The following is a 12,597-nucleotide window of genomic DNA, read 5'->3' as shown; positions in this document are numbered from 1 at the left end:
AGCTGTAGTATTTTTTGAGCACCAGACACATGAAAATGCAGGGATAGGAAGAACATACCTTGCATAACACAGCGGCAACATGGCTACAAAAACACCCCGTCTTCGTGGTGGAACGAGCTTGGTTCCACATCTGCCTTCATGAACATGTTGTCCTCCCCTGTCGTGATGATGGCAGATGGATGCGGTATTTCCAAATGGTCTTTTTTAAGGGATTTTGATGTGTAATGTTAGTCCAGCTCCACTGTTGTTCTGGATGGAGAAATTCTAACACGGAAGTTGCGAGCAGACATTTGGAAGTAAAGCGGAAGTACCTCGGAAACTTGTCTATACATCCTGAGAGAGGCGGGTTATACCCCGGAGTGCTGGCCGTTCAATCGTAGGGGCACACAGAGACAAAAAGGACCTCACACTCATATTCACACCTATGGACAATTTTGTCTTCAGTGTGTGTTTTTGTATGCTGGTAAGAAGCGTGAATAACTTCCAATTGGTCACAGGCCAGTCACATGGCACACATAAGAAAGCAATACTTACAAACACTCATATTTACACATATGGATTAGGCGGAAAACAGTCAGGTGACTTGAAGTTCCGCTCTGAGACCCCCAATTTGACCAAGCTCAAAATTGTCTTATATGCATGTGTGATAAGTCATTGGAAAGCTTAAAATCTCAATTTTCTGGAGGATGAAAAATTTTGAACAGGAGGGCATTTTTCAAAAAAAAAAAAAAAAAAAAATTTAACAGCAAAACCCTAAATGGAGGTGAGAGCATTAGAGAGCATAATTAAAGACTCCATGATTTCAATGAGATATTATCGCATACTTACCTCTTTGCGATCCCAAAACTCCATGTAGCATGTATCACCGAGTGTGAAGACACAGCTGTGAATGGCCACAGCCGGATTTTTTGGGGGATTTTATTTGTGAAACATGGTCATATAACAAGGGTCGTGATGCAGAAATCGCAGACATCGAGGAGAAGTCAAGATAGTCTTTTTCATGTATTTACCCTTTTGATCGTTTTTTTTTTTTTTTCAATTTTTCTTTGGATCGATTATTATCTAAAATATTGGGGAAAATGCAAAAAAAAAAAAAAAAAAAAAAAAATACATTGAAGCGATAGTTATGAGGTAGATATCCGTGACTTATTTACAGACACCATTTTTTTTCATTGTGTCATAATTTATTTAAAATATGCGAGTGAATAATTTTTTAAAGTAGTTTTTTTTAAACTAAATATTAGACATCAATTAATGATTCTAAGCTAAAAATGACAGACATTCCGAACAGTTTTGTTAATAACGGCATTACTAACGGCGTTATTTTTTTTCCAGTAGTGAGTAATCTAATTAATTACTTTTCTCATCTTGGCAACGCCGTTACCGTTACTGAGGATGGAAAGGCGTGCGTTACTATGCGTTCCTGCGTTATTGGTTGAATGACGCGAGAAAAGTACGAGGGAGACGGACTCACCGAGACGACAGAGCAGACCAGGATTGGGGAGGAGTCAAAAAAGTTGTGACGCCGAGCAAACGCGATGCTAGGTGGCTCCAATGATACCTGACTGTAGCCGATAGCCTACAGACTACGCCCACATGATATGGTAGATATGGTAGACATGGTAGATATCACATCTATCTATAGAACTAGCTGCGAAATGACAGACATGGCAGCGTTAGCAACATGTACAGTATAGGAACTAGATGTGTTAGTAAACAGCCGCCATCTTAAAGCAGTAGACTTCTTAGACTTCTTAAAAAAATGAAAGGTAACACCAGTTACTTTGCCAAGTAACTAACTACTCTTACAGTCAGGTAACTGAGTTACTAACACAATTACTTTTTGGGAGAATTTGTAACTGTTATTACTTTTTTAAAGTAAGATTAACAACAGTGTTTACGAATAATAAACACAATTACTTACCTTCTTTTTATGGCTAGGTTGAAACAAAAGCGGCTGCGCGACATCTGTAAACGGGGTTTCCAAGGTAAAACGAATAAATAAAAAATTGTTCGGGGGCTCATTGCTCCATGAATCTGCTATGGCAGCATATAGTCATATTGTTCTATCAAGCACAACAGTTCTTTTGGCTTAAAATGCAGCAGTTTATTTTAAAGAGGGGTGCAAGAGCACAAACTGCTTTTTCAGACTTGTCTGTGTTTTCCGCCATAAGTGTGTACAATGAACCTAAAGGGGCAGACAAATTTAAGAACCGTGAACCCCAGAATGTGAGGCAGCTACACCAAGCACTAGTCCAACATGTTACCAGAAATTAACAATTTGAAATTTTGTCTGCCCTAAAGACTTTATTTAGTTCCCATGGAATAATTAGTTCACATTTCAGGAGTGTAGTTTTGCAGCAATTTTACAAAATAATATTTTGCATGCAGTCAGATCATGTTTGACCATGTGAATTGGCCATATCTATAGCTTCTACACCCCTGCGTATGTGCAATCTGTCAACATTGGTGGGGGGCTCACATTGACACCCATTTATGAAGAATACCTAAATCCAGGCCTGGACATTTGTATGTGTGTGTGCGCGCGCGCGCGTTTCATGGAATGCTGTTCAAATTCAAATAAACGTGCACGAGCCTTACGCTCTCGCTGGGTGATACGTAAAAACGCGCGCCCACACGCACACGCAGCACGATTTGACTGTTATGATGAAATGATATGTGTGGTGATATTAGGAGGTCGGGGGAAGGGGTGCGTAGTTGCATGACCACCATCATCCTTCTAACATCTCATCACCGTCGTCAGGTTGACATGGCCGCGCGCACGCACTTACATGTCGGTGATGTTTTCCATGTCGTCCAGTGTGAGCAGCGGAAAATCCTCTATGCTCGGTGCCGCTCCATCCACGCACGAGATCCGTGACACGGTGCAGGTGCAGGCGGCGGGGCAGGCGGCGCTCAGCCCCCGCAATCCGCGCAGCGCGAGCAGAAGGAATCCGAGCCGAGTGATGCCATGCCAGTCCATCTCTCAAGCACGGGAAAAAAAAGAAAAAAAAATCGAACCCAAAAATCCTAAACAGCACACCTCTTGTTTTATTCTCCCCTCTCCCCTTAAACCCCCCCCCCCCCCCTTTTTTGGTAAAATGTCTCAATCGGGTTGAATCCTTCTCTATTAAATCTTAAATCCGCGCGGAGGTCTTGTTGGAGGAGGAGGGGGGATTCAGGGTGCCATGGAGCGGCCTTGGCGTGTCTGCAGAGCCGCGATCGCGCACGACACGCTCGCCGCCGTTCGTGGAGGTGTCAAGTGCTCCAGCAGCAGCAGCAGATGATGATGATGAGGATGATGATGATGCTGTCTCACTCCTCCGGAGCCTGCATGCCTCCCCCACCCCCTTCTTCACTCTTTTTTTTTTTTTGTTGCCTTGTAAAAACAAATATGACGTGTTCCAGATGTTTGGAGATCAATAGGCATGCAGGAAGGCTAGATGAACGGACTCCCCTCCCTCCTACCTTCCTTCCTTCCTTCCTCCCTCCCTCCCTCACCTCTCCTCTCCCTCTTTTGCCGCCCCCTCCCCACACGCAAAGTGATGCAGGGAGGACAATGACTACCTGCATCGTCCGCCTACCCTCTTTAGTTACACGGTGGCCCAAAAGTAAGTAATAAAAAAATACTTACAGCGCCGTTCATAAAAGCCAAGTTTACATACAGTGGGGCAAATAAGTATTTAGTCAACCACCATTTGTGAAAGTTCTCCTACTTGAAAAGATTAGAGAGGCCTCTAATTGTCAACATGGGTAAACCCAACCATGAGAGACAGAATGTGGAAAAAAACAGAAATCACATTGTTTGATTTTTAAAGAATTTATTTCCAAATTAGAGTGGAAAATAAGTATTTGGTCACCTACAAACAAGCAAGATTTCTGGCTGTCAAAGAGGTCTAACTTCTTCTAACGAGACTCCACTCGTTACCTGTATTAATGGCACCTGTTGGTGTTATATAGCGCTTTTCCACCTTTCAAGGTTTTAACTCATTACCAGTATAAAAGACACCTGTCCACAATCTCAGTCAGTCACACTCCACTATGGCCAAGACCAAAGAGCTGTCGAAGGACACCAGAGACAAAATTGTAGACCTGCACCAGGCTGGGAAGACTGAATCTGCAATAGGTAAAACGCTTGGTGTAAAGAAATCAACTGTGGGAGCAATTATTAGAAAATGGAAGACATACAAGACCACTGATAATCTCCCTTGATCTGGGGCTCCACGCAAGATCTCACCCCGTGGCGTCAAAATGATAACAAGAACGGTGACCAAAAATCCCAGAACCACACGGGGGAACCTAGTGAATGACCTACAGAGAGCTGGGACCACAGTAACAAAGGCTACTATCAGTAACACAATGCGCCACCAGGGACTCAAATCCTGCACTGCCAGACGTGTCCCCCTGCTGAAGAAAGTACACTTCCAGGCCCGTCTGCGGTTCGCTAGAGAGCATTTGGATGATCCAGAAGAGGACTGGGAGAATGTGTTATGGTCAGATGAAACAAAAATAGAACTTTTTGGTAGAAACAGAGGTTCTCGTGTTTGGAGGAGAAAGAATACTTAACTGCATCCGAAGAACACCATACCCACTGTGAAGCATGGGGGTGGAAACATCATGCTTTGGGGCTGTTTTTCAGCAAAGGGACCAGGACGACTGATCTGTGTAAAGGAAAGAATGAAAGGGGCCATGTATCGAGAGATTTTGAGTGAAAATCTTCCATAAGCAAGGGCATTGAAGATGAGACGTGGCTGGGTCTTTCAGCATGACAATGATCCCAAACACACAGCCAGAGAAACAAAGGAGAGGCTTCATAAGAAGCATTTCAAGGTCCTGGAGTGGCTTAGCCAGTCTCCAGATCTCAGCCACATAGAAAATCTGTGGAGGGAGTTGAAAGTCTGTGTTGCCCAACGACAGCCCTAAAAACATCACTGCTCTAGAGGAGATCTGCATGGAGGAATGGGGCCAAAATACCAGCAACAGTGTGTGAAAAGCTTGTGAAGAGTTACAGAAAACGTTTGGCCTCCGTTATTGCCAACAAAGGGTACATAACAAATTATTGAGATGAACTTTTGGTATTGACGAAATACTTATTTTCCACCATGATTGGCAAATAAATACTTTAAAAATCAATGTGATTTTCTCTTTTTTTCCCCACATTCTGTCTCTCATGGTTGAGGTTTACCCATGTTGACAATTACAGGCCTTTCTAATATTTTCAAGTGGGAGAACTTGCACAATTCGTGGTTGACTAAATACTTATTTGCCCCACTGTACACAGAAACAATCATGGCAATTCGATGAACACACAATCAACAAACAGAGATTTTAACTTATGTTGCTGAAATGCAGAGGTGGGTAAAGTAGCCCAAAAATTCACTCAAGAAAGAATATAGCGTTACTCTGTAATAACATTTCTCAAGTGTAAAAGTAGTCATCCAAAAAATGTACTCAAATACAAATAAAAAGCATCCAATGAAAACAAGGGCGTAGGTTTGGTCTTAATATTGGTACGGACGATATAACAGCATTACCTGCATGTACACTTTTTGCTGGGGACGGAACATTAATAAGATAACATAATAACATATTTGGTGAATGGAGGTCAGGGCTACATTTCTCACCAATACGAACCCAATTAATTGATAGGGTAAATTATAGTTAACAGCTAGTTAACAGATTAATGCGTCAGATTCTTCCACTTATTTTAAGTAAATATTACTATTTGCTCGTATTGAGTCCACACATCTAAAAGTTGGTCATCTTTCACCTAAATCAAGAAAAAAAAAATCTTTCAAATAATGTTTTGAATAATATTCTTGAATTAAGAAAATTTCTGACGAACAAGTTTTTCTTTTAAGATTAAAATATTAGGAGTTGGAACCTCTTGGTCCCTCACGATATGATACGATTTTCAATACCAAGCGCACGATAACGATCTGACGATATGGCGATACAACGATTATCGATACACTGGTCAGGAAATCATTCTAGGATATTCTACAAACAGCTAATGAACAGGAAAAACAAGCTTATGCTGTGAATTGGAATGAGTCTATCACCAGTAGACGTCCAATCCATTTGAACTGGGAGGGTGGCAGCGAATGAACATCCCCTCCCACTTCAAACTGATTGAACGTCTATGGCCGTCAGTGGCAGGCAATGAGGTAATTTTGGGGCATCTAAGGTCATTTACCTGTTGATTTTCAGTTACTTCCTGTTGATTTTGGGGTATTTTATGGGTCACATCCTGTTTACTTTGAGTTAAAGAACAGGAAGTGACCTGGGAATCACCCAAATGAATAGGCAGTGACTCAAACTCAACAGGAAATGACCGGTAAATGTCCTAAAATGAACAGCAAGTGACCTGTAAATGCCCTGAAAATTGGACAGAATGACTGTGAATGCTCTGGTTTCGAATTAACTTACGTTCCCAGTCTAAATGGATTGGGCGTCGAGCACCGTCAATGCAGCCTTAGAGTTAACTGAGACACTATGGTGGAAGATTTTGGTAGCAACTTGTTGGTTCAATTAAAAAAAAAATATTTTTTTTGAGACATTGACATGTTTTTAAAATATCTCGATTTTTGGCTGGAGCATATCGATAACCTTTTTGGATACAAAGTATCACGATATATCACCATTTCGATATTTCGTCACACCCCTATTACATACACAAACTTTTTTGCTTAAAATAAGTCTGTTAAGCTTATTTTCAGCTGGCTGTTTTTCAAGAAATCTCAGTGAGTAAAATCGACTTGAAGCACTGTAGCAGTAGCAAAATTAGTGGAGCGTTCCCCACCTCCACAACATTGACGTCTTTTTACATTACTTACAGTGGCTGCTGCTGGCGGGAAAAAACGTCTAATATCCCTTGTCTTTGAAGGGGGCGGGGCAGGCGGCATGTTGTATTTCTGTCGGGCTGTGTGTGTGTGTGTTTGGGGCGGAGGGTGGGGGTTCAAGTCATCAGCCAATCAAACGTACATTTTTCCATCGAAAAATGCACTGGCACATTCAGCAAGTGAAAAGGGGTCAGTGGAAGTCTGAACGATAATGAGAGTACTGTAAGTCAATAATGGTAGGATCTATTCTATCCTTACAACATATAGGAAGAAAATCTAAATGATCTATATAACTGAAGTCATTATATAATGCAAATAAGGTTACTTAAAAGCTGGTGGGGATAATTTGAGAATCCTGAAAAGTTGGTAGTGTTATGTCCCTACCGTCCCTATGCAAACCTACGCCCTTGAATGAAAAGAATACTCAAGTAATGGGCAACATTTTGAGTAACTGCTTATTTCTGCTTGATTTTTTGTTTTTTAAACAATTTTTTTTCTCAGCACAAAGTTATCGATATGAACTGTTGTCATAATGATACTGTACAAATAACCCATTACATAACTACATCAAGCTAAATAAATACTTTAAAGAAAAATCATTAGAGGAAAAAAAAACAGTAATGAAGCATTATTTGTCCAAACAGCATGAGTGTCCTGCCCTCTAGTGGAGAAAATAGTTCCTAGTTTGAGTAGTGAATACAGTGGTACCTCGGCATATGATCGCTTCGACACGCGATCTTTTCAACATCAGACGTAAAATTTGACTCGCCATTTGTTTCTAATTCCGACGACTTGCAGTAAATACGACGATCTATGACAGCATCAGTTTCTTTGTTTTCCCACAAGACGGACGCACGGCATATTTTCTTGTGAGAGAAATCAATATGGGTTCTAATAATGTTAGTGCAGGTGGTGAAAAAAGGTGATGCTTGCCATTGACATGAAGATGGATATGATAGAAAAATATAGGAGTGGGGTGCGCATCCGTGATATGACTCAACAATACAGCCGTAGACTGTTTATCTCGGCGGTCCTCCTCCGTTCGCCAGTCTTTATAAGTTAAGGTGGCAATTATTATTGTGGTAACATCGCCAAAGAAATTGTCAGCTTCGTCAGGTTTCTAATAATTTATTCCATCAACTTGTGCAACACAACACGCCTAGTGTCCCCCGCAGCAAGTAAACAAAATGAAAGTAAAAAGGTTCACTCCGTCAAGTCACCCACTCTAACACACTCGCCACATTAGAACCCGGTTTGTTACATTATTACAGGTATTTTTTTATTATTATCATATTATTATTATTCCAATTTTTATTCATTATTCATTTGTTTTGCTCTTTGTAATTAGTATTTGCAATAGTAACATCAGTATTTATTAAGAATTTAGTGTAGGTTTTCGGGCTGTGGAATGAATTAATGGAATTATAATGTATTCTTATGGGAAAATCCTGCTCGACATATGACCATTTCGATTTACAAACAAGATCCTGGAACGAATTAACTTCGTATGTAGAGGTACCACTGTACTGTAGTTCCTTCATTGTTACTACCGTAATTTTTGGACTATAAACCGTTACTTTTTTCCTTCATTTTGAATCCTGCGGCTTATAGTCTGGTGCGGCTTATTTGTTGATTTATTTTGGTTTTAGACCCGTCTCCCACTTGTCTTTCCTTTCCAAAGTTTTAGAAAAAGTTGTTTTTATTCAATTGCAAACCTTCTTAGAGACAAATTCCACCCTTGACAAGTTCCAATCAGTTTTCAGGTCCAGACACAACACTGAGTCAGCATTGTTAAAAGAACATAACGACATTGCCCTTTCTGTAGATAATGGAAACCCGGCTATCCTTGTTTTACTGGACCTCACAGCAGCATTCGATACAGTTGACCATTCAGTCCTTGTATCTCGTTTAGAACATGTGATAGGTATCCACGGTAACGCTTTAAAATGGTTTAAATCGTACCAACAACATAGAACATTCTCGGTAATGATTGGGGAATTTTCCTCCTCACAAACTTCTCTGTCTTGCGGGGTACCGCAAGGCTCTATTTTAGGGCCGGTTCTTTTGGCGCTTAATCTCCTACCTTTAGGATCAATTATAAAAAAACATAATATCGCTTTTCATTTTTATGCTGATGACCTGCAGCTTTATCTGCCCCTGAGACCTAACAAAAAAACTGCTCTTGCTAAATTGATGGAGAGCATATCTGATGTGAAGCAGTGGCTTGCACAAAACTTTTTACACCTTAAGAGCAAAACTGAATTTATTACTTTTGGCACACCTTCCATGATGAAAGCCCTTGAGCCCAAGTCTGGCGCTCCGGCTGACATTTTTAAGACACACGTTAAAAATCTCGGAGTGATATTCGATAGCAGGCTTAACTTTGAAAAACAGATTAGTTCTGTTGTAAGAGCAAGTTTTTTCCAGCTCCGTCTCTTAGCCAAAGTGAAGCCTTTTCTTAGTCGCCACGACCTTGAAAAAGCAATTCACGCTTTTATAAGTTCAAGGCTGGACTACTGCAATGCACTTTATGTTGGCCTACCCAAGTTCTCGATTTCTCGGCTGCAACTTGTTCAAAATGCTGCTGCTCGATTTTTAACAGGTACACCTAGACGTGAGCATATTACCCCCGTGCTATCATCACTCCAATGGCTTCCAGTCCATTTTAGAATTGATTTCAAACTTTTACTGTTTGTTTTTAATTCTATTAATGGCCAGGCTCCATCTTATTTATCGGAAATTTTAACTTTTCGTTACTCTGGCAGGACTCTTCGCTTGACGGGCCAGCTTCTTTTAGATGTTCCGAGGTCAAAACTTAAACAGTGGGGAGACCGATCCTTTGCGGTTGCTGCCCCCAGGCTGTGGAATAGCCATCCCCCCCGAACAGGGTGGTCCTTATATGGGGTCAAAATTATTTTTTTTGGAAATGTATTATTTAATCATGCAATATTTTGAGGTTGCTCACAGCCTTTGAAATTTCCAAAATGTTCGTATTTTTAGTAATTTTACCGTTATCGGTTATTTTGGAAAAAATGCTTTCAATTTCTTTATTATCAACTGAATGTAGTGAAACTTCACAATGCATACACCAGATACAAATCTAAAAATTAAAACATAATACAAACGACACATGGTTACATGTATATTTGTGGAATCATAGACCTAATTTGGAACCGCCTTATGATTACAGTCACTGTTACAGAATACCATTGGTGTCCTCAGGTTCACAGCTAATGCAAAACTGTGAGGAGTGCTTCAAAACAAGAAACAAATTGATTTGAACCAAACTATTGTCAAGATATTTTGACTGATTAATAAACTAAAAAGTATGGCAACATACAAAAGCTTCACTATCAGTGACTGATGATTATTTATTCATTTCACTCTGGAGCAGTGTGGCCTTTTTTGCATCGGGGCATCTCTTCCTGTGGTCCTGTACGACTTGCAGCAAGTATTGTTTCTGTTCCTCATCATTAGTTAACAAAGGATTGTACTCTTCGATGAGTGCCACTCCCCTTTCAACTAAATCGTTAACAACCTTCAGACTGTGCACGATGGAAGATGCTGCCTGTAAGTCATCTCGGGAGTCCCATGTTTCTGGTTCAGCCTGGAGAAATTCTGCAGCTATATCCAAATTTGTGAAGAAAATCTTGGTGTTTCGGTTCACACACCCCACAAGGGACATTTCCTGGATGTACTTCTTGGCAGCTCGTATGCGCTTTGGACCTTTTGGCAAACTATCAGAAGCAGATCCTTCCTCCAACATAGCTTCCACCATGGCTCTCTTTGTATCATTGGTTGGGTCGAAGAGGGCCAACGCTACCAACTCTTCACTTAAATACCAAAGGTGTTCTGAAAACTTACTGACTGCAGCTTTGGAAAGTGCTGGGTTGATGTCCTCACACATCTTCAAACTTTGCAAAAACCACAGATCATGACGAGGAGCAGAGACAGCATCAGGAGCAGTGAACCAGACTCGGACGTACAATCGGACGATGAACACACAAACATCACGAATGCCTTTGTTTTCATGAGCAGTGAGCTTGAACTGTTCTCGAAATAGATAAATCTTGAGAGCATACAATGCCTTCACCATCCAGCGTGCGTGATGTATAGCTCCAGGAATCCTGAAATGAACACCACGAAGAGGACTACAGCCAAGAAAAATTATGACGAGCTCCAGGAGCTCTCTGTAATCATCTCTTGGTTGAAAACAGTCGAGGTGTTTCATGACAAAATCAGTGGTATCATCTTTGATGTCTGCAATCAAATCATTATCATCAGTTGTCACAGCCGGCCTGAAATCTGTGCGGTCAATGTACTCCCAGTGCTTCTAAAACCTTTTGAAAATCTTAACATCAGGACCAGAGGTTGGACCCATGCACATGGTGAACACACAAGCAAGCACAAGTTCAAATATGTGATGCCGACATGCAAAGTATAAAAGATTGCGATCCAATTTTGCTTCCAGTAATGGACATGCACCATTGATAATACCAGTGTTGGTAGCTGTTGTATCGAAGCATAAAGCACTGACAAGATGCTTTAGACCCCAATCCTCTAACAGCTGATCAACAGCTGTTGCTTGTGCTTCGCCAGTTCCAGAAACCAACTTTGGAACACCAAGAAGTTGGTATGTGTCAAGTCCAGATACAAGCACTGGCAAACGATCTACAAGTTCATTTCCCGTAAGGTCCTGCAAAAGTTTTCCATCCCAGTGAACCGTTAGTGGTGTTTTAGGGTCAAATGTGTCTTTCACGTGCTTGGATATGTCCTGTCGGAGACTCAGTCGGGATCTGCGGATAGACGGCCTGTTGAGTGTGTAATCTCAAATGTCAGTTCCAAGACTTCTGGCTGTCGCAGCAAGCATAAATGTTGCCTTCCGATCAAAAAGTTTGGCTCAATCCATTGTTGCTGCCAGCTCAGGGCTGACGATGTTCTTTCGGGCTCTTTTCTTTGTTCCTGAAACAGAAGGTCCTTCTGTGGAAGCACATGCTGGGGCAGAATAGCACTTGTCATCACTATCACCTTCTGTGTTGTCTTCGGAACCAGTCAGTGGCGCTAGCTCATTCATCATGGATTCCTGAGTTTGAGCCTTTTTTTGCCTGTTGTGTTCTTCGTGTCGCCTTTGTTTTTTTCTGGCTTCTTTTTTCGCAAGCGCACCATCAAATGCACCCAAAACCTGTTTCTTTTAAGGTAACTTCGATCCAGTAATCTCGGCCTCTTCTGACCCAAGTAACCACAAGGCAGACTTGCGTCTTGTTGCCTCAGCCATGATAGTCCATAATACTGGTACTGATTCACAAATAATTTGTCCTTTTTGTGTCTAAAAATGTTATGAACACATATACTGTACTGTAGTATTGCAGCACTTAAAATGGAAGAGAGCTCACAAAGAGTCAGAAGTTCTAACAATGTGGCAATCAGCATTCAGCAGACTCAGCAACATTTTGGAGAAAACCGGGACTGGGTGCTGAGGTCAGCAAAACCACCACCATAGGAACAGATTAAGCAACTGGATAAAACCACTGAATGTGATAAACATGAATCAATATTAATTCACGGCTGTGTTTTTAAGAATAGCCAAGTCAATTTCAACATAAATGTATAATACAAAATACCATAATCTGGCACACAATACATCTTACGAAACTCAAAAATACGGAAAAACGACAATATCTGCCATTTTTTAAACTTCTTGAGCAACCTCTAAATATTCTCTAATCGCCCCCCAAAATTTCCTAATTATTTTTAC

General features: G+C 41.0%; 1 protein-coding gene across 1 annotated transcript in view; it reads right to left on the bottom strand.

Moving 5' to 3' along the window:
- Positions 1-3,451, bottom strand: part of ntrk2b (neurotrophic tyrosine kinase, receptor, type 2b) — a 55,850-nt gene extending 52,399 nt beyond the window's left edge. The window contains exon 1 of the mRNA XM_057819900.1: positions 2,793-3,451. Coding sequence (XP_057675883.1) covers positions 2,793-2,983 — 191 coding nt within the window. The 5' untranslated portion in view covers positions 2,984-3,451. The remainder of the gene's footprint in view (positions 1-2,792) is intronic.
- Positions 3,452-12,597: the final 9,146 nt, after the last annotated feature.

This window comes from Corythoichthys intestinalis, chromosome 17 (assembly GCF_030265065.1).
Source record: "Corythoichthys intestinalis isolate RoL2023-P3 chromosome 17, ASM3026506v1, whole genome shotgun sequence".
In the NCBI taxonomy this organism is placed as follows: Eukaryota; Metazoa; Chordata; class Actinopteri; order Syngnathiformes; family Syngnathidae; genus Corythoichthys; species Corythoichthys intestinalis.
Note: the sequence above shows the minus strand (reverse complement) of the source record. Positions and strands in the feature narration are given on the sequence as shown.